The sequence below is a fragment of the Podarcis tiliguerta genome (assembly GCF_965153285.1).
Source record: "Podarcis tiliguerta genome assembly, chromosome: 11".
NCBI lineage: Eukaryota > Metazoa > Chordata > Lepidosauria > Squamata > Lacertidae > Podarcis > Podarcis tiliguerta.
This window is the reverse complement of record NC_139544.1, coordinates 7,478,138-7,504,755: the sequence shown is the minus strand read 5'-3', so window position 1 is coordinate 7,504,755 and position 26,618 is coordinate 7,478,138. Positions and strand designations below refer to the sequence as shown.

The 26,618-nt window shown below is 41.3% G+C and overlaps 1 protein-coding gene across 3 annotated transcripts in view; it reads right to left on the bottom strand.

The window, feature by feature from the left end:
- Nucleotides 1–26,618, bottom strand: part of DAPK1 (death associated protein kinase 1) — a 551,448-nt gene that overhangs the window by 35,240 nt on the left and 489,590 nt on the right. For all 3 annotated transcript variants that reach the window (XM_083403321.1, XM_083403320.1, XM_083403319.1), the window contains exons 3-10: nt 16,347–16,568; nt 8,191–8,329; nt 7,241–7,370; nt 2,414–2,462; nt 2,300–2,326; nt 1,454–1,606; nt 575–620; nt 349–438 (exon numbers count right to left, since the gene is read on the bottom strand). In XM_083403321.1, the coding sequence (XP_083259447.1) occupies nt 349–438; nt 575–620; nt 1,454–1,606; nt 2,300–2,326; nt 2,414–2,462; nt 7,241–7,370; nt 8,191–8,329; nt 16,347–16,568 (856 nt within the window). The remainder of the gene's footprint in view (nt 1–348; nt 439–574; nt 621–1,453; nt 1,607–2,299; nt 2,327–2,413; nt 2,463–7,240; nt 7,371–8,190; nt 8,330–16,346; nt 16,569–26,618) is intronic.

Genomic DNA, 26,618 nt, shown 5'->3' with positions numbered 1-26,618 from the left:
CTCTAAAAGTCTAACAAATATACAAGAAGTTCAGGACTGAACTTAACCAAATCATTTAAAGCCCAGATGAACTCTCAATAGCTTTCATGTGTTAATATATACTGGCTATGTTGACATGCCATGTTAAACTACACTTAATCTTTAACCATTCATTCCCACCTGCTCCTTCTTTACTCCTGGCCCAGTTGTGCTGGGGACAATAAACGAGGATGAGCCGTGGGTACCATCATGCTGCTTGTTCCATGTTAGAGCATAGTTAAGCATTATGATTTCATGTGACCCGCTGTTACATGTACTTATTCCAAAGCCAAAGAACAATAGTTACTATAAAGAACTGTTAGGTCTTACTTTCCATTTCCTTCGTGCTGCGAACTTTTTGAATTTTTCCATATTCACGGCAGATGCTTTTCTACTAAGTGCTTGAAGGGTATCTTTCGGCTGTGAGAAAATTAAAACAGCACTTTGAAATGCTATAGCCTTCAGCGAAGAAGAATGAACAAAGAAGATATTGCCTTCTACAGGGGCAAAAGAAAGAGGTAAAACTAATATAATAATCTATGCATTGCACACTAACCTTAATCCATGGGTGCTGCAAGCTGTCTTGAATTGTCATTCTCTTCCTTTTAAAGGAGAAAAAAAATATTTCATTTCATTTATTACTTTTATGGTCTGTATTTTCTTCAAAGGCCTCAAAAAGGCATATACGTAATCCCTATTTTTATTCTCACAACAATTCTGTAAGGTAGGTTAGGCTGAGAAATGGGGAGTGGCCCATGGTCAGTTTCATAGATTAAAGGTAAAGGTAAAGGTACCCCTGCCCGTACGGGCCAGTCTTGACAGACTCTAGGGTTGTGCGCCCATCCCACTCAAGAGGCCGGGGGCCAGCGCTGTCCGGAGACACTTCCGGGTCACGTGGCCAGCGTGACATCGCTGCTCTGGCGAGCCAGAGCCGCACACGGAAACGCCGTTTACCTTCCCGCTAGTAAGCGGTCCCTATTTATCTACTTTCACCCGGGAGTGCTTTCGAACTGCTAGGTTGGCAGGCGCTGGGACCGAATGACAGGAGCGCACCCCGCTGCGGGGATTCGAACTGCCGACCTTTTGATCAGCAAGTCCTAGGCACTGAGGCTTTTACCCACAGCGCCACCCGCGTCATAGATTAGTGGACACTTAAACGTTACGTCTTCCTGGTTCCAACTGGAGCTTCTGAACATTACACCAGACTGGTTCTAACATATTCTTCAGGCAGTTACTTCCACTACATATTTATACAGCAATGAAAACATGCTAGAAGTAACTAATAAATAAGCAAATGCAAAAGTGGTGGTGGTAAGGGCAGCAAACTTGATAGTCTGGATCAAGAAAAGATCTCCTTCACTTTGAAAGGGATAAGGGTAACTACCAACTAATCCTGTTTGCTTGAATCACAAAATGAATCCTGGAAGAAACTTACTTTGGATCCTTGATTAGTAGTCTTCTTATAAAATCTTTCGCTAAAGCACTGGTGTTACTGAAGAATTCCTCCTCAAAGTCATAGTTCACTGCAGACACATTGGCTAATGTTTCTTGTTTGGTCTCTCCGAGAAACGGCGATGCACCACTCAGACTGCAAAAAGTAACTTCGGTCACAATGATATACAGTGGTACCTCGGGTTACATACGCTTCAGGTTATATACGCTTCAGGTTACAGACTCCGCTAACCCAGAAATAGTGCTTCAGGTTAAGAAATTTGCTTCAGGATAAGAACAGAAATCGTGCTCCGGCGGCTCAGCGGCAGCAGGAGGCCCCATTAGCTAAAGTGGTGCTTCAGATTAAGAACAGTTTCAGGTTAAGAACGGACCTCCAAAACGAATTAAGTACTTAACCTGAGGTACCACTGTAGTATGACTCCAGGACAAAAAGTTTGGTATCAGGATTGAGTTTTAAAAGTGATTCTGAAGCTTAGCCCAATAACTTAAACAAGGCCTCCACTATCTTCTCACAGTGACTGCAACTCTCAGAATTTACATATTTTCGCTTTTCATCATTTATGCTGACTGCATGGAAAAACTCACACTATTCAAATAAAATAAAATTATGTTCCCATATAGAGGAGCATAATAATAAATCGTAACATTGAAAATAAGGACAGCTACAAATTATGTTTGTAATCAGTAGTTTGAAGCATATATTTGGAAAATTATGTACAACTATCCAAAATATGGGCCTGGATAGATTAGTAACCTTGACTATAACTTTGTAGAGTTGATTTAATAACCAAATGGGTAAAACAAAGTGACTTAGAGTGTTAATACTTACAGAATATACGTTATTACACCAATACTCCTGAAAAAAGAAGAGAGTGTCTATCACTGTTCAAAAAGACACAAAAAAAATTCAAAACGTTCAAGTGCAGAAGAATTGTGAACTTACCACATATCTGCCTCAAGGCCCAGCGGTTCATAATTTACTATTTCAGGAGCTAAGAGACAAAGCAGAAGCGTTAGTCTATAGCAGAGCAGTTTTACACAAAACGATATATTTTTTTCAGCTATGAAGTATACATACCACAAGGGTGGGGTCTAGAAAGAGCAAAGGGAAAAAGCAGATTTTCCAACAGGAATCATCTGAACATTAGTTTACAAGCTGCATTAGTTTACACAAATGCAGACCCACAATCATTTTATCGTTAGTTTATTTTACAATTCATTCTATCACAACCTCACCCCCTTTTAAACTTTTTATGAAGCTGATTCAGACTGTTCTGTAAGATATTTATTCATTATGATCCCCTGTATTTGAAAACAACACATTCCATGTATATACTATTGCCAGAAGTATTCACGCTCCCAAAACATCAGCTGTGTACTGTATGCAGGACTGATTTTGAAAACTGCCCAGAAACTTCAGCTGGGCCAGGATCATCAAACCAGAACTAAAAATTGCCACATTTATATCTGGAGAGATGTCAAAGTTTTTAACTTATAAAACTATATACAGTGGTGCCTCGCAAGACGAAAAGAATCCGTTCTGTGAGTCTCTTCGTCTAGCAGTTTTTTCGTCTTGCGAAGCAAGCCCATTAGCGGATTAGCGCTATTAGTGGTTTAGCGGCTATTAGCGGCTATTAAAGGCTTAAGGGATTAGCGGATTAGCTGCTAAAAGGCTATTAGCAGCTTAGTGCCTTAGAAAAAGGGGGTGGGGAGCGGAAAAAAACCCCCAGGAATCGCAAGACATTTTCGTCTTGCGAAGCAAGCCCATAGGGAAATTCGTCCTGCGAAGCACCTCCAAAACGGAAAACCCTTTCGTCTAGCGGGTTTTCCGTCTTGCGAGGCATTCGTCTTGCAGGGCACCACTGTACACTAGTTTGGGACTGTCTGCTTCCATAGGAATCTGTGCATCAGCTTTGGGAATGACCTGCCTTCAGTGATTAGGTGCAGAGTAGAATCATCCTGGAGGGGGTGCTATTTTCCCAAGAGGAGGAAAAGGTCAGAGCAGCTTTGGATCAAGTTTACTGTGCGATCTGCACATGCCTGCCCCAAAGTAAGGCAATGTCATTCCACTAAACTGATTTCCTTCTCTCCTTTGGCCACTGCTATTTTACTGCTACTTTGTCTGTGGTTTTGTTAGGGATTTTAGTTACAAAGCAATCAGGTAAACACAAAATTGCGATTTTATTTCAAAAGTATTGTTTTAAGTTGTTTTTACCATCTTATCCACCTTACAAGCTTTATATTGAAAGGTAGGACATAAACCTTTCACATATATATATATATATATATATATATATGTGTGTGTGTGTGTGTGTGTATGTGTGTGTGTGTGTGTGTGTGTATATATATATATATATATATATAGTATAGAAAGTACAGGCAGAAAATCAGGACTTCCACATACAGAAAGGAAAGGGTGTTAAATTTGCAAATATTCAAATTCAAATTAGTTTGAATGCAGGTAAATATTATCTACCTAGAAACAGTGTTCAAGAGGATGGGCAACATTTAAAGAGAACTTGTAAAGACTGAACACATGTAATGATCACCACTGCTCACATATGAAATGTAGCCCTAAGCAATAGTGACATGTGCATATCAAACTGCCTAATAATAATGTGTTTGGCACTCTGAGAGGCTTATGTTTTTCCTAACATATAAAACACTACCACCCACTCTCGTACCATTTTCTTCTTTTATTTCTGCTTGATGAACATGTACACGTTCAACATTATTTCTCTGTTAATCTCTCTTCCACTTGCTATTGTCTCCTGTTTTGCTCTCTTAACATACGGAAACATACAAGCCCCAGAAGTCTGCTTTTAATGTTTTCCTGACTGTTCCTAGTCACTTTAACTCCTTTGGTCTTGTGTGCAAGGTTTTTGTGTGGTTATCTTTGTTTATTATCTTCATGACATTTTTTTCTTGAGTTAATTTTAGAAATATTCCTTCTCCTCCTGCTGTTCAATACCCCCCCCCCCAATTATTCAAATGCCTGGTGCCTTTGCTTTATGTCAACCTGAAGATTTTCCCTTTATCACAGCCCTTGTTCTATGCTCTCCCCCTTTTCTTATTTCGATATGGAAACAACTTTGCTTTATATGGTTTATTTATATAATGCTTCCCTCTGCCTTCCTTCCCTATACTCCACAGTAGGAATGTTCTACATTGTTATTGGTATTTCAACATATTTTCCAAGTCATTATGGAGTCTATTTTAAAAACTTGCATTAGTTCCCAACAGTTTCCTCCCTCATGTGGACTATTTTTAGTGCCTGGAAGGAACTTAAAATAAAACATCCATTTTTTCCTTCTCACTGTCTTTGCTTTATATGTTGCTACATGCAAAGAGATAAATGAACACTCTTTTATGCATTAAATTAACAGCTATTCCTTTTATTCAATCTACGCACTTTTGTCGACAGCTTTTCCTTTCCACAGAATTTCTATTTTTGCATTAACACTCATCCACCTTGCTTAAATTCCTATATGTTTTTTCTAGTATGAACCACTTGCTGGTCTCTGAACTTTTCTTTTTCAATTACAAGTGTCTTGTTTTCTTCCTCCTTTAGTGGCACAATGTTTTTCATCTGTGTTCTTTTTATAATTTGGTTTTCTCTCACTTTTTCTGTATTTGTTTACCTTCCCTTTGACTACTGCCTATCAGGCTAATATATTTCCCCCTTCAGTCTCAGGAACTGGCCTGTGGCTCAGTCTGTACCCTTTTCACATATTCTAAAATGGATGCGAGATTTTTTTTTTTTAGAGATCTATATATTCCACACGTGCTTTAGAACAACTAGAATAAAAACAATAAGCCAGCATACAACCAACTAAAGAACAAATAAGCAAAAAAGAGCAGCAGCAGCCAGACAGTAATACTAAAAAAAGCTTTGGACAAATTTATTTTTATTTTAAAAAAATTATATACCACTTCATGGTAGAAAAACATCCAAATGGTTTACAAGAATAATAGAATTATAGAATTGTAGAGTTGGAAGGGACCACAAGGATCCTCTAGTCCAGGGGTCAGCAAACTTTTTCAGCAGGGGGCCGGTTCATTGTCCCTCAGACCTTGTGGGGGGCTAGCCTATATTTTTGGGGGGCAAAGGAATGAATTCCTATGCCCCACAAATAACCCAGAGGTGCATTTTAAATAAAAGCACACATTCTAGTAATGTAAAAAAACCAGGCCGGCCCCACAAATAACCTAGAGATGCATTTTAAATAAAAGGACACATTCTACTCTACTCATAAGGCCGGATCCAGACCCCTGGCCTTAGTTTGCCTACCCATGCTCTAGTCCAACCCCTGAAATGGAGGAATCTTTTGCTCAGTCTCACAACCTTGAGAGTCTCACACTCTCTACCGACTGAGCTGTATTAAAAGTCCAGTAAAAACAGTTACAAACAATAACATTGAAATATATTTAAAATCAAGAGTAAAAAAGATTAAAAACAGCAACATGTTTGAATAAGCGTGCCTAAACAAAAATGTCCTAAGCGTTTCAAATTTATCCATTTAAAATGGGTGTCAGGATACCATCAATGCTGATCAGATGTCATTAAAAGCTTAGGACATTTCCTGGGAAGCTGCAATAAACGTGCAAGGTGAACATACCTAGAGAGAGAGAGAGTTTCATAATTTGGGCACCACCAGTGAAATGGACCTCTCTCTCCGGTAGCCACCCTTCCAATCTCAAAAACCAAACGAACCAAGATTTTAGTTGATGGTTATCTGGTAGAAAAGAGTCTCCCAGATACCCTGATTCCAAGCCATTTAGGTTTTTAAAGGCCAAAACCAGCACCTTCAATTGAACTCAACAATGAACTAGCAGCTAGTGAAGTTCTCCATCCCACTGAAGTATTCTTGTGGTGCTGACTCAATCTTGCTACCATGCTCTAAACTAGCTGTAATTTCTGGATGTTCTTCCAGAGTGGCCCCATGTCTAACACATGACACCAAACCTGGATGTTTTTGGAGATTGGGTACAAGAAACATAGGCCACCTGAGTATCCCTGCAAAGCAGGGGCAAGCAGAACTCAGAGACCTGATTCTCATGAAGCTCAACCCCATCCAGAAGAGGCTGAATACCACTTTCCTGGATTGATAAATCATTCATCATCATCACCCTCTTTATCTGGATTGCGCTTCTATTTGTTAGCTCTCATCCAGCCCATTACTGATTCCAGATACCAGCTGATACCATGCCAACACCTGGGTCAGATATAAGAGAGAAACAGAGCTGGGTGTCATCAGCAGATTCCTGTAAACCTCTCTTGGTATTTCTTTTGATGAGTAAGCAGGATATAAATATTTTTAAATAAATAAAAGGTCTCCCATCTGGCACCAGGAATGAGCTCCAGGTTACCAGGCGTTTGCAAATGGGTAGAACTGTTTCTTATTTTCAGGCCATCCATCTGTCACTAATTTCTAAGAAGGGAATATGGGGACAGGAGGGCTGGAAAAATGTGTGCGAACTTGTAATGTATGTTCCTTTATTTGCATGGCAAATGAGAAACTGGGAGAAGTACACACTACAGGATCGTCCTAGGTAAATTCTTTTGCTGTGCAATCTGGACAGGTTGTGCTTGCCCAACCACTGCCCCTGTTCTCAGCACAGACAGTACAGGTGAGAGACTGAGTAGACTGAAGTTTCCAGTTCATGTGGAAAATGGAGGTCAGTTCTGCTCCGGCTATATGAACCAGTCCACTTCAGCACTGTCATGCAAACACGCCACAACAGCTAAATGGGGAAGTACAACACTCACCAACAAATTCAGGCGTCCCAAAAATGTTCTTAAACTCATTACTAAAGTCTATTTTATGCGCTAAGCCGAAGTCAATGATCTTGATACGAGGCTTTGGTACATTTCTATCCAGCAGCATTATGTTCTCAGGCTTTGAAGAGAAAAAGATTGGTTGCGTGTGAGCAGTTGCAAAACACAGGAACAATTTGGAAAAATAATCTCTTCCTGACAAGTACTCAAACTCATATGCTCTAAGCATCACACTCAACGGAAATGGCCCTGTGGCTGTGAAAACACATTGGTTCCTCACACTGAATCCTGACTTGACACAGGGTTCCCAGATGATGATTTATTATATCCAAACATCATAATATAATGGTGGGTCCTGCGCATAGAAGAGCTGCAAGACTCCCATTTGTTCTTTTCAAAATCAGGAGTATTCCTAAGTGCTTAAAATAACTGAAGCAGAGACCCGTAAAACACACATTTGCACATGCTAATTTGTATATACAAATACAAGTTTGGAAATAAACTTCACAGCAGAAAGCTAATTTATTTCTCATCCAAATGACCCTAAGTAAAATAAATTCTTCAATTAATTTGAGCCCCCTCCCCATCTACCCTAAATCAGCAAGTCTTTAATTAAGTTCTCCTCAATTCATTTTCCACATCCAGTTCAAAACCAGAGTATTCCTTCAATTAATAATTACTCACATTCATCAATCATTAAGTCTGGTTTGGCACTGAGACTGCACAGGTTCTTTCAGGCGGGCAAAATGAGTGGACTAGTAGGTAGGGGCACAAAATATTTAGGAAATAGTGCAGAAGCCCCGGGGCATGCTCCGCCACCACCATGATACTCTTATCAATAGCTACCTTTCACATAAATAATGGGGATTTTTATTATGCTATCCAAGTTCTAAGCGTTGCTTTAGGCACTATTCCCCAAACTTAAAATCTATCCAACATACCTTGAGATCAAAGTGTGCAATTTGCAGAGAGTGCAGATAGTTAACACCATTGAGGATTTGCTTGAGAAATTCCGTGGCCTCCTCTTCAGACAGAGATTCCTTTTCCGCTAAAAAATCAAAGAGCTCCCCTCCTGCAACACTGTGAGAATAGGAGCAGCAGTTATTGACTTTAGCCTATTGATTTTTTTTCAGCTTAAGGACTTTGTACAGCCATATTAAGAAAGGCAATCCATTCTTAAAAGCTTCCTGCACAGGATCTGAACACGTTTGTTTTTGTTTTTTTTAATTACAATTCAAATGTTTATTTCAGTCTGCCATGTAACAATGCATGCTTGAAAATTCTAGGCACCTAGAAAATTGACGATTGCCTCTGAAGAATTGTTCTGGTATACTGAACTATTTTTCTAGCTTTATTATCATAGGTTGTACTTTAATTTATGAAAATCAATGAGGTTCATACACTGTTTTGGATGACAGGAAGTGGGAGTATTAGAAAGCCTCCGGTGGCAGAAGAGAAATAGCAATATTATACGCAACTATTGATTTTAAAGCAGAACACAGAAAAGTCACACATTCTTTCGCCATAACTCTATAAACGTTGACTCCTGCCATCTCCCAACCATTTCCATACTTTGGTTATAATTTTCAGTGCTGCAGCAAACTTTATTTTAAATATTTCTGTGTACCCTTTGCCTGCATAAAGACTACATTTTAAAAGTTCTCAAATATTTTGATTGTAAAATCTGTCAAGAAACTCTTACAAATGAATGTGTACACGCACAGCCCCTTTTCCATCCATCACTTTCTGTGATGATGAATAGCAGCTGACAATAACAGTTTACTGGCTCACCATCACATCCTTTCGTTCTATACAAAATTGAATCGCAACACTCTCTGAAAACAACGGAGCAATGTTCTTGGTTTTTTTGTTCCAAACGTTACTTCTTTGTGTCAGCATCTACATTATTAGCAACAAATGTTAAGTGACAAAGGTGGATTTTAAAATGAAACATCGATGAAAAGATCTTTCCCTATTACCACTGTCTTTATCGTATTTATTACTTATTTATATATCTCCTTCCCATTCACCAAGCGCTCTCAAAGCAGCAACTAACCCATAAAAAGAAGCAACTTGGCACTGAAACTCAACAGTGGTAATTAAAAAACAAAAACAAAAAAAACCAACCCAAGCCAGTGTGGTGTAGTGGTTAAGAGCGGTAGATTCGTAATCTGGTGAACCGGGTTCGCTTCCCCGCTCCTCCACATGTAGCTGCTGGGTGACCTTGGGCTAGTCAGACTTCTCTGAAGTCTCTCAGCCTCACTCATCTCACAGAGTGTTTGTTGTGGGGGAGGAAGGGAAAGGAGAATGTTAGCCGCTTTGAGACTAACAAAAGGGAGTGAAAGGCGGGATATCAAATCCAAACTCCTCTTCTTCTTCTTCTTCAAAGTGGGAAAGATACCTTAAGCAATCTTTAGAAGACAAGGGAGAAGAAGTCAACTGGATGGTTTTCCTTGTGGAGATCCACAACACAGAGATGGAAAAGACCTTACCTATAACCGTATATAAATTGGAACCGTATATAAATTTGAATTATGGTGCTGGAGGAGACCCTTGAGAGTCCCATGGACTGCAAGAAGAACAAACCTGTCCATTCTGAAGGAAATCAGCCCTGAGGGCTCACTGGAAGGACAGATCCTGAAGCTGAGGCTTTGGCCACCTCATGAGAAGAGAAGACTCCCTGGAAAAGACCCTGATGTTGGGAAAGATGGAGGGCACAAGGAGAAGGGGACGACAGAGGACGAGATGGTTGGACAGTGTTCTCGAAGCTCCCAGCATGAGTTTGACCAAACTGCGGGAGGCAGTGGAAGGCAGGAGTGCCTGGCGTGCTCTGGTCCATGGGGTCACGAAGAGTCGGACACGACTAAACGACTAAACAACAACAACAACAACAAATTGGAAAGGTCTGAATGGAAATCAGTCTTCCCTCAAGTAACCTGGTTTTAGGCTGTCTGTGGCTTTAAAAATTAACACCATTATTTTTTATTGTGCCTGCAAACTACCTTGTAGGCAGTCAAGCTTCAAGAGGCACAATATGTGCTCTGTGATCAGACCCAGATAACAGTGTCGCTGCATCATTCCGAACAAGCTGAACTATTCCAGCCTTCCAAAAGTAGCCTTATACAGAACATGGTATGCAAGCCAATCTGGAAGCTACCAAAGTATGTATGAAACAGCCAAGCCCGTATTTCTATTTAATTTAAAGCTCTAAAGCAATTGTAGTACTGTCAGGGGTAATCATGGGTACCTTCATCTCACCACTGGGGTGTTGTGCAGGCATTAGAACAGCCCATAGACAAAGTGCCATTAAGTCCACCAGGGGTTGGTGAGATGTATCTGGAAAGTCCCATAACAGGGTGTGAAGGCAACAGCCTCCTCTGTCCCACACTCCATCTTCCCTGCAAGAAACCACTAGCATACCTGGCACACAAATCTCAACAATGGCCTTATCTTTCACTATCTGACGCAGTGAATCCCATAATGATTTCTTGTTCATATGAAGACATACAACCACACATGCAATCACTGTCCTATATGGCTGGCTGAGGTGTTTTTTCCCACTCTTTTTATGTTAAAAATGTTTTGCGATCATGGCTGACATATGTTTTATCCTTCTAAGCTGGGTTTGGATTCAGTGCTAAATTTACAGTGGACCCTCGAGTTATGTACCTCTCTGGATACGTAATCTTCGGGTTGCGAAAGCGGCAAACCCAGAAGTATTTTTACGGGTTTCGCTGCTCACGCATGTGCAGAAGCGCTCTGTGCGCCACGTGCAGAAGCGGCGCCTCTGGTTATGGATTTTTCGGGGTGCGTATGGACCCCCGGAACAAATTAAATCCATCTCCAGAGGGTCCACTGTATTGTATTTTTGTTGTGTTTATAACCTTGCTTATAATATTTGATGTATTGTACGTTGGCAAGAGAAATTATTTTGTGAGGCAGCTAATATATATGAATAAATGCAATGTGCCCTTTATGTGCAATCAATTCTACTTTATAGCACAGCTGTGATCATACATTTGCATGTATGTAGGGCAATATGAAAATTTCATGTGAAAGGCAGGCATGCATATGGGTGTCCCAAGGATGTACAGAGTGTTGCCTTCCCTAGCAATCTGAACTAGTCCTGAGTGACCATCAGTCGCAGAGCATTATTAATTCTTATTGCTTATGCAGCTGCGTCATTTTTAAGCAGCTAGAGAGACATGCTCATACCCTGAAGAGCTTAGTCTAAAACTGGACAGAAGATAAAAGGGGAGTAAAGGGTTGCAGGCCAAGATTAAAAATACTCCACATGTCAAGCCATATCCCAATGCTCAATTCAGTTCTCTGCCTTCCACTCAACTTTGAATAGCTCAAGAATCCGAATATCCCACTCGTTAGGGCCATTCATTGAATATCCTTTCACAAATCTGTGGCCTGTAGGTGTTGATGGACTACAGCTTTCACCATTCCTGAGCACTGGTCATACTGGCTGTGGCTGATGGGAGTTGCAGTCCAAGAACACGTGGAGAACCACAGGTCCCTTATTTTATAGAATATATTTTCATTTAAAAGTTTGCTAGTATGACAATATCCCACACTACTTTCATTTTCTCCTGCAGAAGTTTGCTTTGTCCAAGATACATTATCTTTGAATTTATACATTATACGCCTAACATGAATAGCTGCACGTATAAAGCGCCCACCACGCTTTGTGTATAACAGGTGATGGAGAACAGGTTCTGGCCAGCCGGTAGGATCCCGAGCTCCTCCACAGGCCACTTTGACAGGGGTTTGGACCACCACTTGTCAATCACCCGATGTCACTGTGATGTCAGGCAATCTGACTTTAAAGGAAAGAGGCAAGTGTTGAGGTGCTCAGGTCCTGCTTATGGGCTTTTCGCATAAAGGCTGCTATTCATGTTAGGTGGATAATGTATACCCTGCACCCGTGACTCCTAGAAGCAGTGAGCATGCAGTGAGCATGCAGTGAGCAGTGAGCATGCAGCAGTGACCACACACAAGGAAATGGCTTCGACTGGTCAGCTAAACCTGGAGAGGATAGCCTATGGGAATTCCCCTGCTTTCGAAAAAAGGCTCTGGCGGATTGAGCGGTCAAGACCAACAGCAGGTCCAACAGTCAAGAAGGCAGTTACTGCACATGTTGTAGAGGGAACTGAGGGGCAGATGGGGCTAGTCAACCTGGTAAGGTCACCCATCTAGGAAAAGGAAAGCTCTGATCCTGAACCTCTGCTGCCTTGCAGCTGTACTCATTCATGAGAAGGGCTTTGGCAGCAAATCTGGAGGAAAAAATCTGTATCTGCTAAGGAGTAAACTCCGTACAAATCCAGAGTGGAATCCGAAAGACACTTGGATGGTGTCTCATACGCCTCATTTCAGCAACTCGTTTCTGCAGCCAAGCTAGTACCAAATGTACTGTTCTGCTTCCCTTTTGACCACATCAGTGAAGCTAAGTGTGGGGTCTTGTTGTCTGGGCCACCCAGGACCTTCATACACACTGGCCAGGCTTGCACCCCAGAAAGGTCACTTCAGTGCTGCTAAAGCAGCAAAAACAACATGGGAGGCAGGCATTGTTACCTGTCTCCACAACCACAGCAGGCGCTGTGATTCTCCAGCAGTTTGCCTTCACCCCCAGAGGCACACTTCATAAGTCTCTTGAGACAGATAGATGCGAACAATAAAGACTGTATATACCGGTACTACAGAAAAACAACTTAATAGGAACAATTAAAGGAGACAGTAATGGGCATAACCTATGGTTGGATTAGAGGGGATTGGAGTAGTATTAAAGAAATGAAGAGAAGCGGAAGAAAAAAGTAGCGGTAGCCATGGGCAGGAAACAACCTTTGCTTCTCAATGTGAAATGCAGGTGAAACCATTGTAAATGGGCAGGCATTTCATCAAATAGGCTAGAAACATGAAAAAAAGGCCACATCTAAGAGGTTTACCTAAGCAGGGTAACTGCTAACACATCCCACATTTCAGTGCACTGCTGCTTTGTGATTCATTATAATGCCACAGCATGCACCAAGTTAAGCTTGAGCAGTTTATTCACCTTAATGGAACTAAAAAGCAAATTATGAAATTAAAATGTGAATAATCTCCATTTCACCCAGATGAAGCCAGTGGAATGTTTAAAATTCTGTTTTCAGAAGTTCACTTCTTGAACATCTGCTATAAATATTTCTGAAAAGAAATGCAGCGCAGCAAAGTGGTGCTAATTAGTTGATGATTAACTTGTCCTTTGAAGAAATAACTTGTCCCCTACATTAGCCGCCATATTTTTTCCACACAGGAGATTTTATTTGCAGCATATTTATGACAACAGCTGAGGGCAAGTCTAATTGATTATTTTCCTTCTGGTTCTCTAATAGGGATTACTGAGTAAATTCTGCATAGCTCCTTAAAGAACTGCATGCTCTTGAACTCTGATTAGCAGAACATTATAGTGAGTGCCACCCACAGACTCCAAATACTTCTAACGAACATAGCATATAATTACATTAAATTCAGATCATGTATGAACCCTGCAGCTTTCTCATTCAGCAGCAGAAAAGTAACCTTTCCAATGCAATTTCTCCAATTCGTACCTGAAAGTTTATACTGACTGCTTCCCCAAGCATAAAATAACACAAAGATCACACTAAGCAAACAGCAGACACTATTAGTCACTGGCATATGCTGTATCCTTGTAAGAATAAACAACCACAGAACCAACGTTTCAGCAACCTAACATTTCATTTTTGTTCTAGTTTCATCCTTAACATAAAACATTTTCCAGAAACAAGCTCTTTGAGAATTGCTTTTTCTGACATGTTGGTTAATCTCTTGTATGGAAGAAGCACCAACAACCAAGACCAGGACTGTGATTACTGTATTGGAGGTAGAAGCAACAAGGAGCCATTGCAGAGTTTGTTTTTCTGAGACCTATATACCCAGAGCAAAACAGCTGCAAACCCAATGAAACCCCTCAGTATTTAACGCACAAGAAAGCTGTATCTACAGTACTCCCTCTCTGGATCACAAGAGGCAATTATATTTTTATGCATGCATAAGGAGTTTACAAATGGAATCAACAGAAAACATACATGTGGAGTTGGCTATAGGTTCTATTGCAAGGTTTAACTGAGAATCTTCAAGAAGATCAAGCACTGTGTTTAACAGTAACAAAAAGATGCGTGCAGTCAACACTTCCATCCTCTGGGAGGAAAAATATATCACACAGCACTAGAAAATAATTATTTTTCAAAAGAAGCAAACAACCCTTTCTCAAGCTTTGGGATTAAATGCTACATCCCATAAGATATAATTATAGATTTTAAACAGTAACCTTGAAACAGATTAGCTTCAAAAACCAGCATCATCATTCCTTAATGAGCTAGTAGCATTGTACTTACATGCCTTTATTAATGAACTGATTAAATAATTAAGGCACCAGCTAAATAGTTATTGTCCCATGGAGCATTTTAAGCCCAGTGCGTTTAACAAAATTAAAATGGCCTACATTGGAAACGGAGAGTAAATCGGAACAAAACAGAGATTAGCCTGATTGGTTTTGCTATTGGGGAGCCTATCCTTTTTCACTGATCATTCATGGTGAAAAATGAGGCCTGAACGTTTAGTTAAGAGCTTTTCTTCTTGCTTGATAAGATAGAAAAGAAAAGAGTGATAAAGTCGGCATAGGCACCGACTTTAGTACAAGATTGAGGGGGTTCAGCGGGTGTCACGTGTGTGTGACATCGTGTACCCAATGTTGCTTCATCAGGAGGGGGCTGAGCATGGACCCCAGTGCAGCATGGCTTCAATGGCCAGCAGCTCCTCCTCTCTGGCTCTCAGGAGGAGCCAGTCACAGAAGCCACACCGAAATCAGCTTCCTCTGCCCTCTCAGCACTGCGCGCACTCTCATGTTAAATCTGTATCCTTTTCAGATTCATCCTATGTATACTGAATACTAGATGAAATCCCCGCCCCCCCCCATGGGGCTCAGCAGCATTAACTAGTTAACTAGCAGTGTTAACTAACTAACTAACTAAGCCAGCTAAGCAGCGTTAACTAACAAGAAGGAATAAATTATAGGGAAATATTCAGCAATAGCAGACCAGATGTCTGGCAGTTAACCTTTATTGAAAATTATATTTTTAAATGAGTAAGTTTGAAAAATTGATGGTTCAAGTTTCCAGCCCGACTCCCCAAACCAAATGAGTTCCTTTTTCATGCATTTGAGATATTTACTTAACAGTGCTTCGTTTCTGTCAGGAGCCAGTGCCAGGAGTAAATCAGCAATAAAAAAACAACCACTGGTGTCAGTGGATGCTTTATTCAAAGAAACCAAATCAGTGTATCATACTTGCAAGGACTAAGGGTCCCTGCTTTTCCCACCACTATCTTAGGCTCCTCTCTCTGTGCCTTCCCCAGCAGCCTAAGGCTCCTTCGCTTTGTCTCCCTTTGCTCTGCCCTCTTCATTTCTCTGTGTGTCCTGGGAGACCAGGAAGGAGGGGAGATGGCCGCAGGAGGAGGCAGACACCCCTTGATTCTTCAGCAGCCTGCTTCATTTCTGTCCCCTCTCCTCTCCTGCCACTGAGTCTGGGAGGCTCTCTGCCCCAGCCTCTTCCTGCTCACTAAACTCTGTTGCCTCTTCAGCTTCTGACTCCACCTTCTCCCAGCCTGCTCCCTCTAACCATGCATTGGTGGAGCAATAGAGTACTTCTATTGCTCCACCAACAAGCAAAATGCAAGAAACTTGCAACCGGGGGGAAAAGAAACCTAATTGCCACATGTGGGTAAAAATGACAGGGATTTCCACTTCACCACTCAGTTTGATTCTCTTGTTTGTTTCCTCACTGTTTAACTCTCAAACTCTAAAACAAAATAAATTTTCTAACTCACCTCTGTGCACACACACAACACAATTCTTTTTCACAATTCTACCACCCAGAACTACCACCCTTCTCTCAAAAAGCTGCAGATATTTTATTAAGATCCGTACCACAGTTTTTTACAGCACAAACTGACAGAAGGTGCATTTCCAAAAACATACATTTCTGATTTTCAGAAACTGCCCCATCCCCTAAAAAGCAATTTCAAAACTACTTACAGTTCAAGAATAAGAATTACATCCATTTTACTTTCATAAACGTCGTGCAGAGTAATCACATTGGGATGCTGGATTTCCTTCAGTATGTTTACTTCTCGTTCAATGTCTTCTCGAGTCACTCCTCGGCGGCTGGATTTTGTTCTTCGCTTCTTGATGAATTTTGCAGCATACTGTGCCCCAGTGCTCTTCTCTCGACATTTCCTTACTACTGCAAACTGTCCACTAAGAAACACAAGACAGTAGGAAAGGTATTTATTAAGTATAGTACAAAAATATTTTCTATTGCTACACACAATAGAAATGACAAAAATTTGGAATTCATTGGCATATGCAAAATTGGGTTAATATTGGAAAACTGATAAAAAATTATTCGGCAAGAAAAAAAGGCAAAAATTAAATATGAAAGGAACACAGAAATGTGCTCATACCTGGTGACACCACTGGTCCATTTAGCTCACTTGGTGCTAGCTACGGATTCACCCAATGAGCTGTGATCTTCCCCCAATACAACCACTCATTTAAAAAGAAATAAATCCCTAACTGCAATGCGGAAAATGTTTTGGGGGGTGGGGAATCAGCAGAAAAGCAATTTAGAACTAATTAAAATAGGCTTTGAAATGCTGCACATAACAAAGGTTAGAGTGGATGTGTACCAAACTGATACCACCTTTTTGACACATCACTGCCAGAGTCAAAACCCTGCCGTTTAAACAAAACAGAGCAACGCTTTAAGGTGGAATCCTATGTAGCACCAAGTCTTTCATTCCATCAGCACAATTATTTATCCATGTACAAGGGAACACCCTTTCACTCTCCTCCTCTTGCGTGCTTCCTAAATTTGCTTTAAGGATTCCACCAACCTTCTGGAGCAGATTTAGGGAAAGTGTGGAGTGTGCATGAGAGAAAGGGGGGAGGAAGTCCCTTTGGGCAAGTGGAAATCCTTGCACTGAATACCACCCTTAAGGGCATCTATACCTGTGGATCGTGCGCCCAATCTTCTGGGGATGAATCCTAAGGAAAATACAGGATGCTGACCATTGGATGCCCCAATGCCCCATAACAAGCACAGTAAGCCTGCAACTTGCTCTCACTTTACGTAGATGATTGACACCTGCAACCTTACATAAGTGAGGTGGGGGAAATAAATAAATGGAAAACTGGGGGAATCCACTGCCCTCCGTGCCCCATTTATTTACAGTCATGGGAAAAAGAAAGCACACCTTCTTTGAATTCTGTGGCTTTACATATAAGGACATAATCACCTGTTCCTTAGCAGGTCTTAAAATTAGGTAAATGCAACTTTAGATGAACAAACAACAACAAATAATAATAATAATAACAATAATTTATTTGTATCCCGCTCTCCCTGGCCTAAGCCGGGCTCATAGCGGCTAACAACAAGTAAAAATAGCACAATGTACAGTGGTACCTCAGGTTAAGTATTTAATTCATTCTGGAGGCCTGTTCTTAACCTGAAACTGTTCTCAACCTGAAGCACCACTTTAGCTAATGGGGCCTCCTGCTGCCGCTGCACGATTTCTGTTCTCATCCTGAAACAAAGTTCTTAACCCGAGGTAATATTTCTGGGTTAGCGGAGTCTTTAACCTGAAGCGCATGTAAGCTGAAGCATATGTAACCCGAGGTACCACCGTACATAAAATCACAGAGTAAATTAATTCTAAAATCAATTCAGAATCAAATTAATGGCAATCACAGGGTTAGAGTTCTTTGAGGATTACAGAAGGAGAGAGGGGGTCAGACTGTGCCTTGGCCAAAGGCCTGGTGGAACAGCTCCATCTTGCAGGCCCTGCAGAAAGATGTCAAATCCCGCAGGGCCCTAGTCTCTTGTGACAGAGCATTCCACCAGATCGGGGCCACGGCCGAAAAAACCCTGGCTCTGGTCGAGGCCAGCCTAACCTCCCTGTGGCCTGGGACCTCCAAGGTGTTTTTGTTTAAAGACCGTAAGGTCTTCCGTGGGACATACCAGGAGAGGTGGTCCTGTAGGTACGAGGCAGACCCCATGTCTGCCTTTGCAAGCAGACCCCTAGAACCAAACCCTCGCAAATGCAGTGGGCCCACTGTAAATGAACGAAGCATGGTAATTCCACATTAAATGCCCGGTGTGGAAGCATCCCATGATAACCAAAACTCCAATGTAAAGAAGACTGTTATTTCATTTGAAGGGTGTATTTCATTTGAATTTAGTGTAACCAGTACTGTGATTCAGTTACATGTTGATACAAATTTCAAAGGTGGCTAAGATCTTCCTTTGTTCATAAGCAACAGCAACCCAAGGGGCAACCATTCTGTAGATGATCTCAGTGACTGAACTACAAAATAAGGGTTCAGGTGGTCCCTAAGGTTCCTTGGACCTACCGTATTTTTCGCTCTATAAGACGCACCAGACCACAAGACGCACCTAGTTTTTGGATGAGGAAAACAAGAAAAAAAATATTCTGAATCTCAGAAGCCAGAACAACAAGAGGGATCGCTGTGCAGTGAAAGCAGCAATCCCTCTTGCTGTTCTGGCTTCTGGGATAGCTATGCAGCCTGCATTCGCTCTATAAGACACACACACATTTCTCCTTACTTTTTAGGAGGGAAAAAGTGAGTCTTATAGAGCAAAAAATATGGTAAGTTGTTCCAGGTTTTGTGCGTTAATACAAAAACCTTGAATCTGACTTAGCAGCAGATATTTCTAAATATTATGGAAAATTTGGCATTATTTACTGCATATGCCTATTTTCCAGTGTTAATTTGTTTTGTAATGAAGAAATATCAACAATATATATTACTGATTCATACGATTAAGGACTTGTGGGATTTTTATTACTACAGAGGCAGGTATAAACTGAAATAAGAGGGCTTTCCATGGGTGTTTGTGAGCTGAAGTGTGGGAAGAAATCCTGAAAGCCATTTTGCTAAAAATTAACTCCAACATTAGTGTGCCCTCATTTCATTACTATGCCTCGTCACAGCTGCCTGTGCTGCAAATACAGGAAACACTCTGCAGGTTTCAAAAATATAGTGCCAAGTGTCATAGGTTTTATTAGAATTGAAGAGATAATTTAAATAATAATAATAATAATGCTGCCTAGAACTCTACTTAAATAATATTAAATAGCATATATAATTCCCCTCATGGGAGAATATCAGTTGAAGACAGTGAGAATCACAATGAAAGCACTTTGCAAGAATAAGTGCTGTCTTTTAATAACAGTGATTTGTTTGTGATCCTGCAATTCTCTTTGAATTGGTGGATAATTGCTACTCTAAATCTCCTCTGTTCAAGGTGCTTGGCATCAGGCAATGCAAGTTTTGTATGCGTAATGATTTTTTCAACCATCTTTCTGACCAGTTAGCATATCATCTGACAGATAAAATTGTGTTTTAGCGTTTAGTCCAGGAAATCATAAGCTGCTGCTTAAAACAAAGCGTGGGGAGGAAGGAGAAGGTGAAGAGGGAATTCACAAATTTACGTAAACGGGCTCTGTGTCCCAGCCCTCTTGTTGCTCTCCAGCAGGGTGCACACATAAAGGATTACTAATTAGCACAACATGGGCAATGATAACTCCCACGGCAGCCCAACCTCCTTCTCTTTATAGAAAAAGATAAAAAGAATCAGACATTGGAATGTTTATAAAGCTATTACTACTAGATGAAATTGGGGACGCGGGTGGCGCTGGGGGTTAAACCACAGAGCCTAGGACTTGCCGATCAGAAGGTTGGCGGTTCGAATCCCCGCGACAGGGTGAGCTCCCATTGCTCGGTCCCTGCTCCTGCCCACCTAGCAGTTCGAAAGCACATCCAAGTGCAAGTAGATAAATAGGTACTGCTCTGGCGGGAAGGTAAACGGCGTTTCCGTGTGCTGCTCTGGTTCGCCAGAAGTGGCTTAGTCATGCTGGCCACATGACCCGGAAGCTGTATGCCGGCTCCCTCGGCCAATAAAGCGAGATGAGCGCCGCAACCCCAGAGTCGGCCACGACTGGACCTAATGGTCAGAGGTCCCTTTACCTTTACTAGATGAAATTATAGTAAGTTGTATTTACCATTTCCACCCCCTGCACTGTAATTAATTTAGAAATTCTGTAAGACTTTACAATACCAGTTTATCAGAAGAAATTTCACTGAACAAAAAATTTAAGCCTATATGTCTTAAAGGAAGCTGAAGCCCCATCAGTTAAATGGATTTGATTGTATTTAGTTCTGTGTTTCATGGTCCGGACAATATTCAGAAGTTGCTTGCCCACTGAGGTGGATCCACAACACAACCTTTCTTGCAGCAAAATCAGTGCCCTTGCTGAGAGGGTTGAGATGGAGAGGAGGTCTGCATGGTGTAGGCAACGGGGATGCTAGACTGATCCTGCTGGTGTGTGAGCACAGCGCTGGCCTTCCTGTCTCCTCACCCTTCCCAGTAAGGGGCAGTGACTCTACTGACAGGAGACTGGGTGAGTTACAATGCATGCCCACTACGAGGCATATTTTTTAAACTTAATTTTCGGGTTTATGTCTCTGGAAAATTATCATGTCTCATTTCTTAGAAGGAGGGGAACGATGAAGACAGCCAAATGCACACAGATCAGTCTTGACCAAATAGAGATTAGTCTGTTAAGCGACAATGGAAAAGCTATTGTTCTGTGAATAGAACTTTAGCAATAAAGATGGCAAGGGGCCTCTTTTAAAGCCTTCAATTTAAAGCCACAGTTTTCTTAAAAACAGATGATACTGTCATTTCTTTTTGTCAACTGTGTGAAAGGCAAAAATTAACAGAGGCAGCTGGAACTTAGGGAAGTTGAAAAAGGAAAATGCTAAGAAGTCAATTCATGATATATTCATAGAATGTATCACTCCCTACCCCCCCCCCCCCCGGAGATATATACTGTACAATATTTTCCCTTATTAAAAACACTCGCTAGTATAGTAATATTTACAAAATGAACAAATATTTTTAAACCGGCTTACACTGCCTCCCACATCTGTCTGAAGGGAGTACGAAAAAGCCCAACACAATGATAAGATAATACAAAATAAATGCAGCTGAAATTGAAAATGAACAAATTAAGTGACATGCTGGATTTAAAAACCAACAGTACACAAATATGCTTTGATGGAGGTGCTGAAAAAGTATAAATGATTTTGGCTTGGTTTGGAGAGAAGGTGATTCAAAATACGGGATAGCACCATAGTAAAGGCTGGTTGTACCACTGCTTCATCCTCTTTATGATCCAGTGCAGATGCACAACTGCCAATCTCTTAAACATGCTTTATGGGGTGGGCTTGGCTTGTGAGCTACCTTCCCTTCTGTCTGACTTCTCTGTTCTAGCATCAACTCATCCCTCCTTTCCAAACATTAAACATGATGTAGTGTTACATCTAAATTGGCACCAACAGCATTAGCGCTAACCAGAATTTGAAAAACAAAATAAAAAACAGCTTAAATCTTCATTTAAAGCTCTGGTTAGTACTAAGGCGGTGTACAGACTGTCTTCCCCAACCTCACATCCTCCAGATGTTTTGGACCACAACCCTCATCAGCTAGTACAGCCATTGACCAAGGATGATGGAAGTTGTAGCCCAAAACATCCGGAAGGCACCAGGTTGAGGAAGTCTGATGTAGCCTTCATTCTGTATTAGTGTGAAGTCTGGCTAACACTTACAAGAGAAGGAGGATTAATATGGAAGAAGGAAGGGTGTTCACGAATGGCCCCCAATCATTCCCTTAACCATGGGATCAGCATGGTTAAGGGATTGTCAATATTACATCTGTATGGAGCCTATACATTCAGGCAATGTATCCATAAGCTCAGTTATGTTTGAACCTATTTCAACACACAAATCATGCTTTGTAAGGAACAGACAAATCAGGACATCAACCACAGTCTGAAGCTGGTTTGAAAACCAGTTTCTGCTGCTGACATATGAATTCACAAATCAAAGTTAGAGCCACACTTCTCAATCCCAACAGGCTACTACAGAGACACGAAGTGAAGAACTCAAGAAGTCATGTGCCGCACATGGGAAAAAGTTGGGAAAGGCTATTCTAGATACTGCAGGAATGAGTGTGCACGAAATAATCAAATACAAGAATCCTTGCATAATACTCATGTTGAGCAGGATGTAAGGAAGGTGTAGAAAAGGTATTAAGGGATGTGTCATAAATCTCTAGATTAATTTGCTGGAATTTTAATGCTGCCTGATGCCCAAGGCTATGAATTATAACACACTAAAAAGCCAATATGAAAACATTAAAAGCATTGTCCTAAAAAAACAAAAACACCACTTACGAACTAATGTTATGTTAGTTGTATCCACCTTGTAAAGTGATAGAAAGCAGAGTTTAAGTGCAAGTAATAATGAACAAACAAACAAACAAGCGCTTCAAATTGCACATGTAAAACACTAACTGGTGCTATTTAATCTGTTTATATTGCAGTAATTCTTAGTGATAATCTGGCCAATACATTTTCTATTAAATATCAGACAGGTACATATTGTGAATGACAGATTGTGGAACATTCCCTAATCAGAACAAACTGGTTGCCTAGTTTGATAACCTAGAACACACTGTAAACATGTAATATCTGATAATAACAATAATTTCACGACCTGCTTTTTTCCAGTGGGGGGAGGGAGAGTTTACTCCTACATGCTTTACTGCAACTTGTTGCCCATGAGAAAGAGAAAGAAAGAAAGAAAGAAAGAAAGAAAGAAAGAAAGAAAGAGTTTGTGTGAGTGAGAATGAATCTAGTAAGGAATCTGTACACCTTTTCACCACCACTGGGCCTGTGAGGGACTTTGCAACTATGATTAAGCATTTTGCTGACTAAAATCTGAAGGGGCGTCTCCACCCCCATCGTTCTGCCCGGACACTGAGGTCCAGCTCCGAGGGCCTTCTGGCGGTTCCCTCACTGCGAGAGGCCAAATTACAGGGAACCAGGCAGAGGGCCTTCTCGGTAGTGGTGCCTGCCCTGTGGAACGCCCTCCCATCAGATGTCAAAGCGATAAACAACTACCTGACATTCAGAAGACATCTGAAGGCAGCCCTGTTCAGGGAAGTTTTTAATATGTGACATTTTAGTGTATTTTTCATCTTTGTTGGAAGCCGCGCAGAGTGGCTGGGGAAACCCAGCCAGATGGGTGGGGTACAAATAATAAATTATTATTAGTAGTAGTAGTATTATTAGTAGTATTATTATTATTAAAATCACTCACATTCAGTCAGTGAATGTTAAACTGGGCTTGTTAAACTGTAGGAACTTTGTTTTGTTTGGCAGCTTTTGCTTTTTGTATTGATGCTTTTATTGAAAGTCACCTTAATCTTAAGCCAAGAAGGAGTGCTAACACAAACATTGCCGTAGCTAGATAAATAAATGGAGCACACTCGTTTGTTTACTTTTTCTCACACACCTTCCTGAAGAGACACTAGTCCTGGTAGACAGTGTATGAAAAAGAGCAACTGATGCAAGTCCTACTGTTTGGAACTTTTAACACACAAACGCACACACACACAGAGAGATTCAAGGCAGATCAAATTTCCAAAGTTGATCAAAGAAACATTCACCTCAGCAACATGAATCCATGACAAGTAAACTCAGTTCTGATGTCAGAAATAGAAATTAGAAAGCCAGCATTTTACGGTCAGTGTATGGAATTAGTTCCTTAAATAGTAGGTTGGGATCTAGCAGTGGGCCTTGTGCCAGAGCCTGCCAGATGCCTCATCACCCGCTTGTTGTCCTCAAGCCTTTTGGTTGGACCAATGCCAGCACCAGGCAACTCCTTGGCATGCAGATGGCCAGGAAACAGAGGGGTTTGGGGGGGAGGAGAGGATAGAAGGAATATGTTCCCCCTCTAAGGGATGGAGAAGGTATTGAAGATAGGTAAAGGTAAAGTCCGGTCATGACTGACTCTGGGGTTGCAGCGCTCATCTCGCTTTAGTGGCCCAGGGAGCCGGAGTACAGCTTCCGGGTCATGGGGCCAGCAGGACTAAGCACTTCTAGCAAACCAGAGCAGCACACGGAAACACTGTTTACCTTCCTGCCAGAGTGGTACCTATTCATCTACTTGCACTTTGACGTGCTTTCGAACTGCTAGGTGGGCAGGAGCTGGGGCCGAGCAACGGGAGCTCACCCCGTCACGGGGATTCGAACCGCCAACCTTCTGATCGGCAAGCCCTAGGCTCTGTGGTTTAACCCACAGTGCCACCCGCGTCCCTATTGAAGATAATACAGTATAAATAAACTGGGAATAGAAAGGAAGGGGATTGAAGGAAAGCTATCATAGGAGGAAGAAGTGAATGTAAAATGACCAGGGAAGAGCAATGAAAGAAATTTGCCATTTGGGGGAAAGTAAGGTACAAGTTGAATGTGAGAAGGACATTACAAGAGCTTGGTAAAAATACTTTGAAAGGGATGTGGGGTTGGGAAGGAAAATACCAACAAAAATGCCTTCTCCATTTATGAGTCTGTGGATTCTACCTAAAATGAACAGAGGCAAAATTCTCATCTCAGCCTTCCTGACTTGAGGAAATGGACAGGTACTTATTTCTTAATAAATATGCATAAATTGCACAGATAATTTAACTATGCCCAGACACACGACCATCTATCTGTAGCTTTGGCAATAAGACTAATACCTTACAAACTGCAGCGAAACTACTGTTGTCCTGTGAATGGCCACAATTGGTGTAATTTTCCCTGTCTGTATCTTCTGTATTTCATTTCCTCCTTGACCTCCCTGTTCACAATTCCTACTGATCCACAACTGTCTCTGTATATACCCCTGTAGCTCTGTAGCTTCATACATTGATGCAGTGGCCAGTGTTAGAAACTGAGATATGAAAGTAGGAGCTAAATGGCACCTTAAACCGAGGTTATGGGCGCAACAACGGAATGTCTAAGCACACTTATAACAATACAAAGCTGAAAATGAATGAACAGCAGCTAAAATAAAATGGTAATTTTTAACATGGTCTAGTCCTTCCCTTGCCCTCCCCACTAATATTCTTAAGAGGGTCTCTTCTCCAGTCTTCAGAGTAGCTGGAAATGGGGAGGCAGAAAAGGTCCTCCTTTCCTTCCACTCTGCAGTTTTAATACGAAATCTTAGGTGCAGTACTGCGCCCAGAGCTCAGAAACTGCTCACGCTAATGAAATTCCCTGTCGCAAAATGAGCCTAGAACAATGGGAGTTTTGAACCCTGGCAGTGGATTGTAGTTCATAAAGGTTTATTCAATAATAAGCGCATATGTCTTTAACATGCCAAAAATGTTGTTTTTGCTGCAGGAAACTATTACAGCTATGCCTCTGGAAATTGTTGTTAAAGTTTCTCTGTTCTCTTTTTTTACATCCTCTTTCCATTTCCTGTATCTCGTAAGAACTTCAGCATATTTGTTTCTTCCAGATTATCATCTGTGGGTGCTTCAAGACCAGGCAGCTCCTAGGAGCTAACCAAACATTGGTCTTCTGTTGTAAGCTACATGTTGAATTTCAATTGACTTCCTACACCAGGGGTCAGAAAACTTTTTAAGCAGGGGGCCGGTCCACTGTCCCTCAGACGTTGTGGGGGGCCGGACTATATTTTTGGGGGAAATGAATTAATTCCTATGCCCCACAAATAACCCAGAGATGCATTTTAAATAAAAGGACACATTCTACTCATGTGAAAACATGCTGATTCCCGGACCGTTTGTGGGCCAGATTTAGAAGGCAATTGGGCCAGATCCGGCCCCTGGGTCTTAGTTTGCCTACCCATGTCCTACACTTTGGGGCAGTATAGCACTTTTAAAGTGTACAGTATATATCTAGCTGTGCTTCATCCATACTCATGAGCATAACATAGTTATGTGAAGAGGGGACATGCAATGTTAAAAACCATTTCTTAATTTGTGCTCAACTATTTTTTAAATGTCGGTGCCACTGTGCAATTTGATAGCGCATTTAAAATCAACAATTTTTGCATCTGAGCTAGAACACTTTCAGTTAAACATATTTAATGGCAAGACCCACACAAACTAACGTGTGGGTCTAAAATGACACTGGCAAGAAAAACATGAGTGAAGGTGTGTGGAGGTACATAGCAATTCACATAACGCAGCCCTCCGAAAGAAAGAAAAATGCCCAAGCACTGGGCACAGTTCCACTTACGTTTATCAAATCTGAAAGAGGTGTTTATCTGTAAGGACTGTACAAGGACTGTAAACTCCAGAACAACTGCCTAGGCTCTCACTCATGGGTGCAGTACTCAGACCTTTGGCCTAGTTATTACCATAGATTTAAT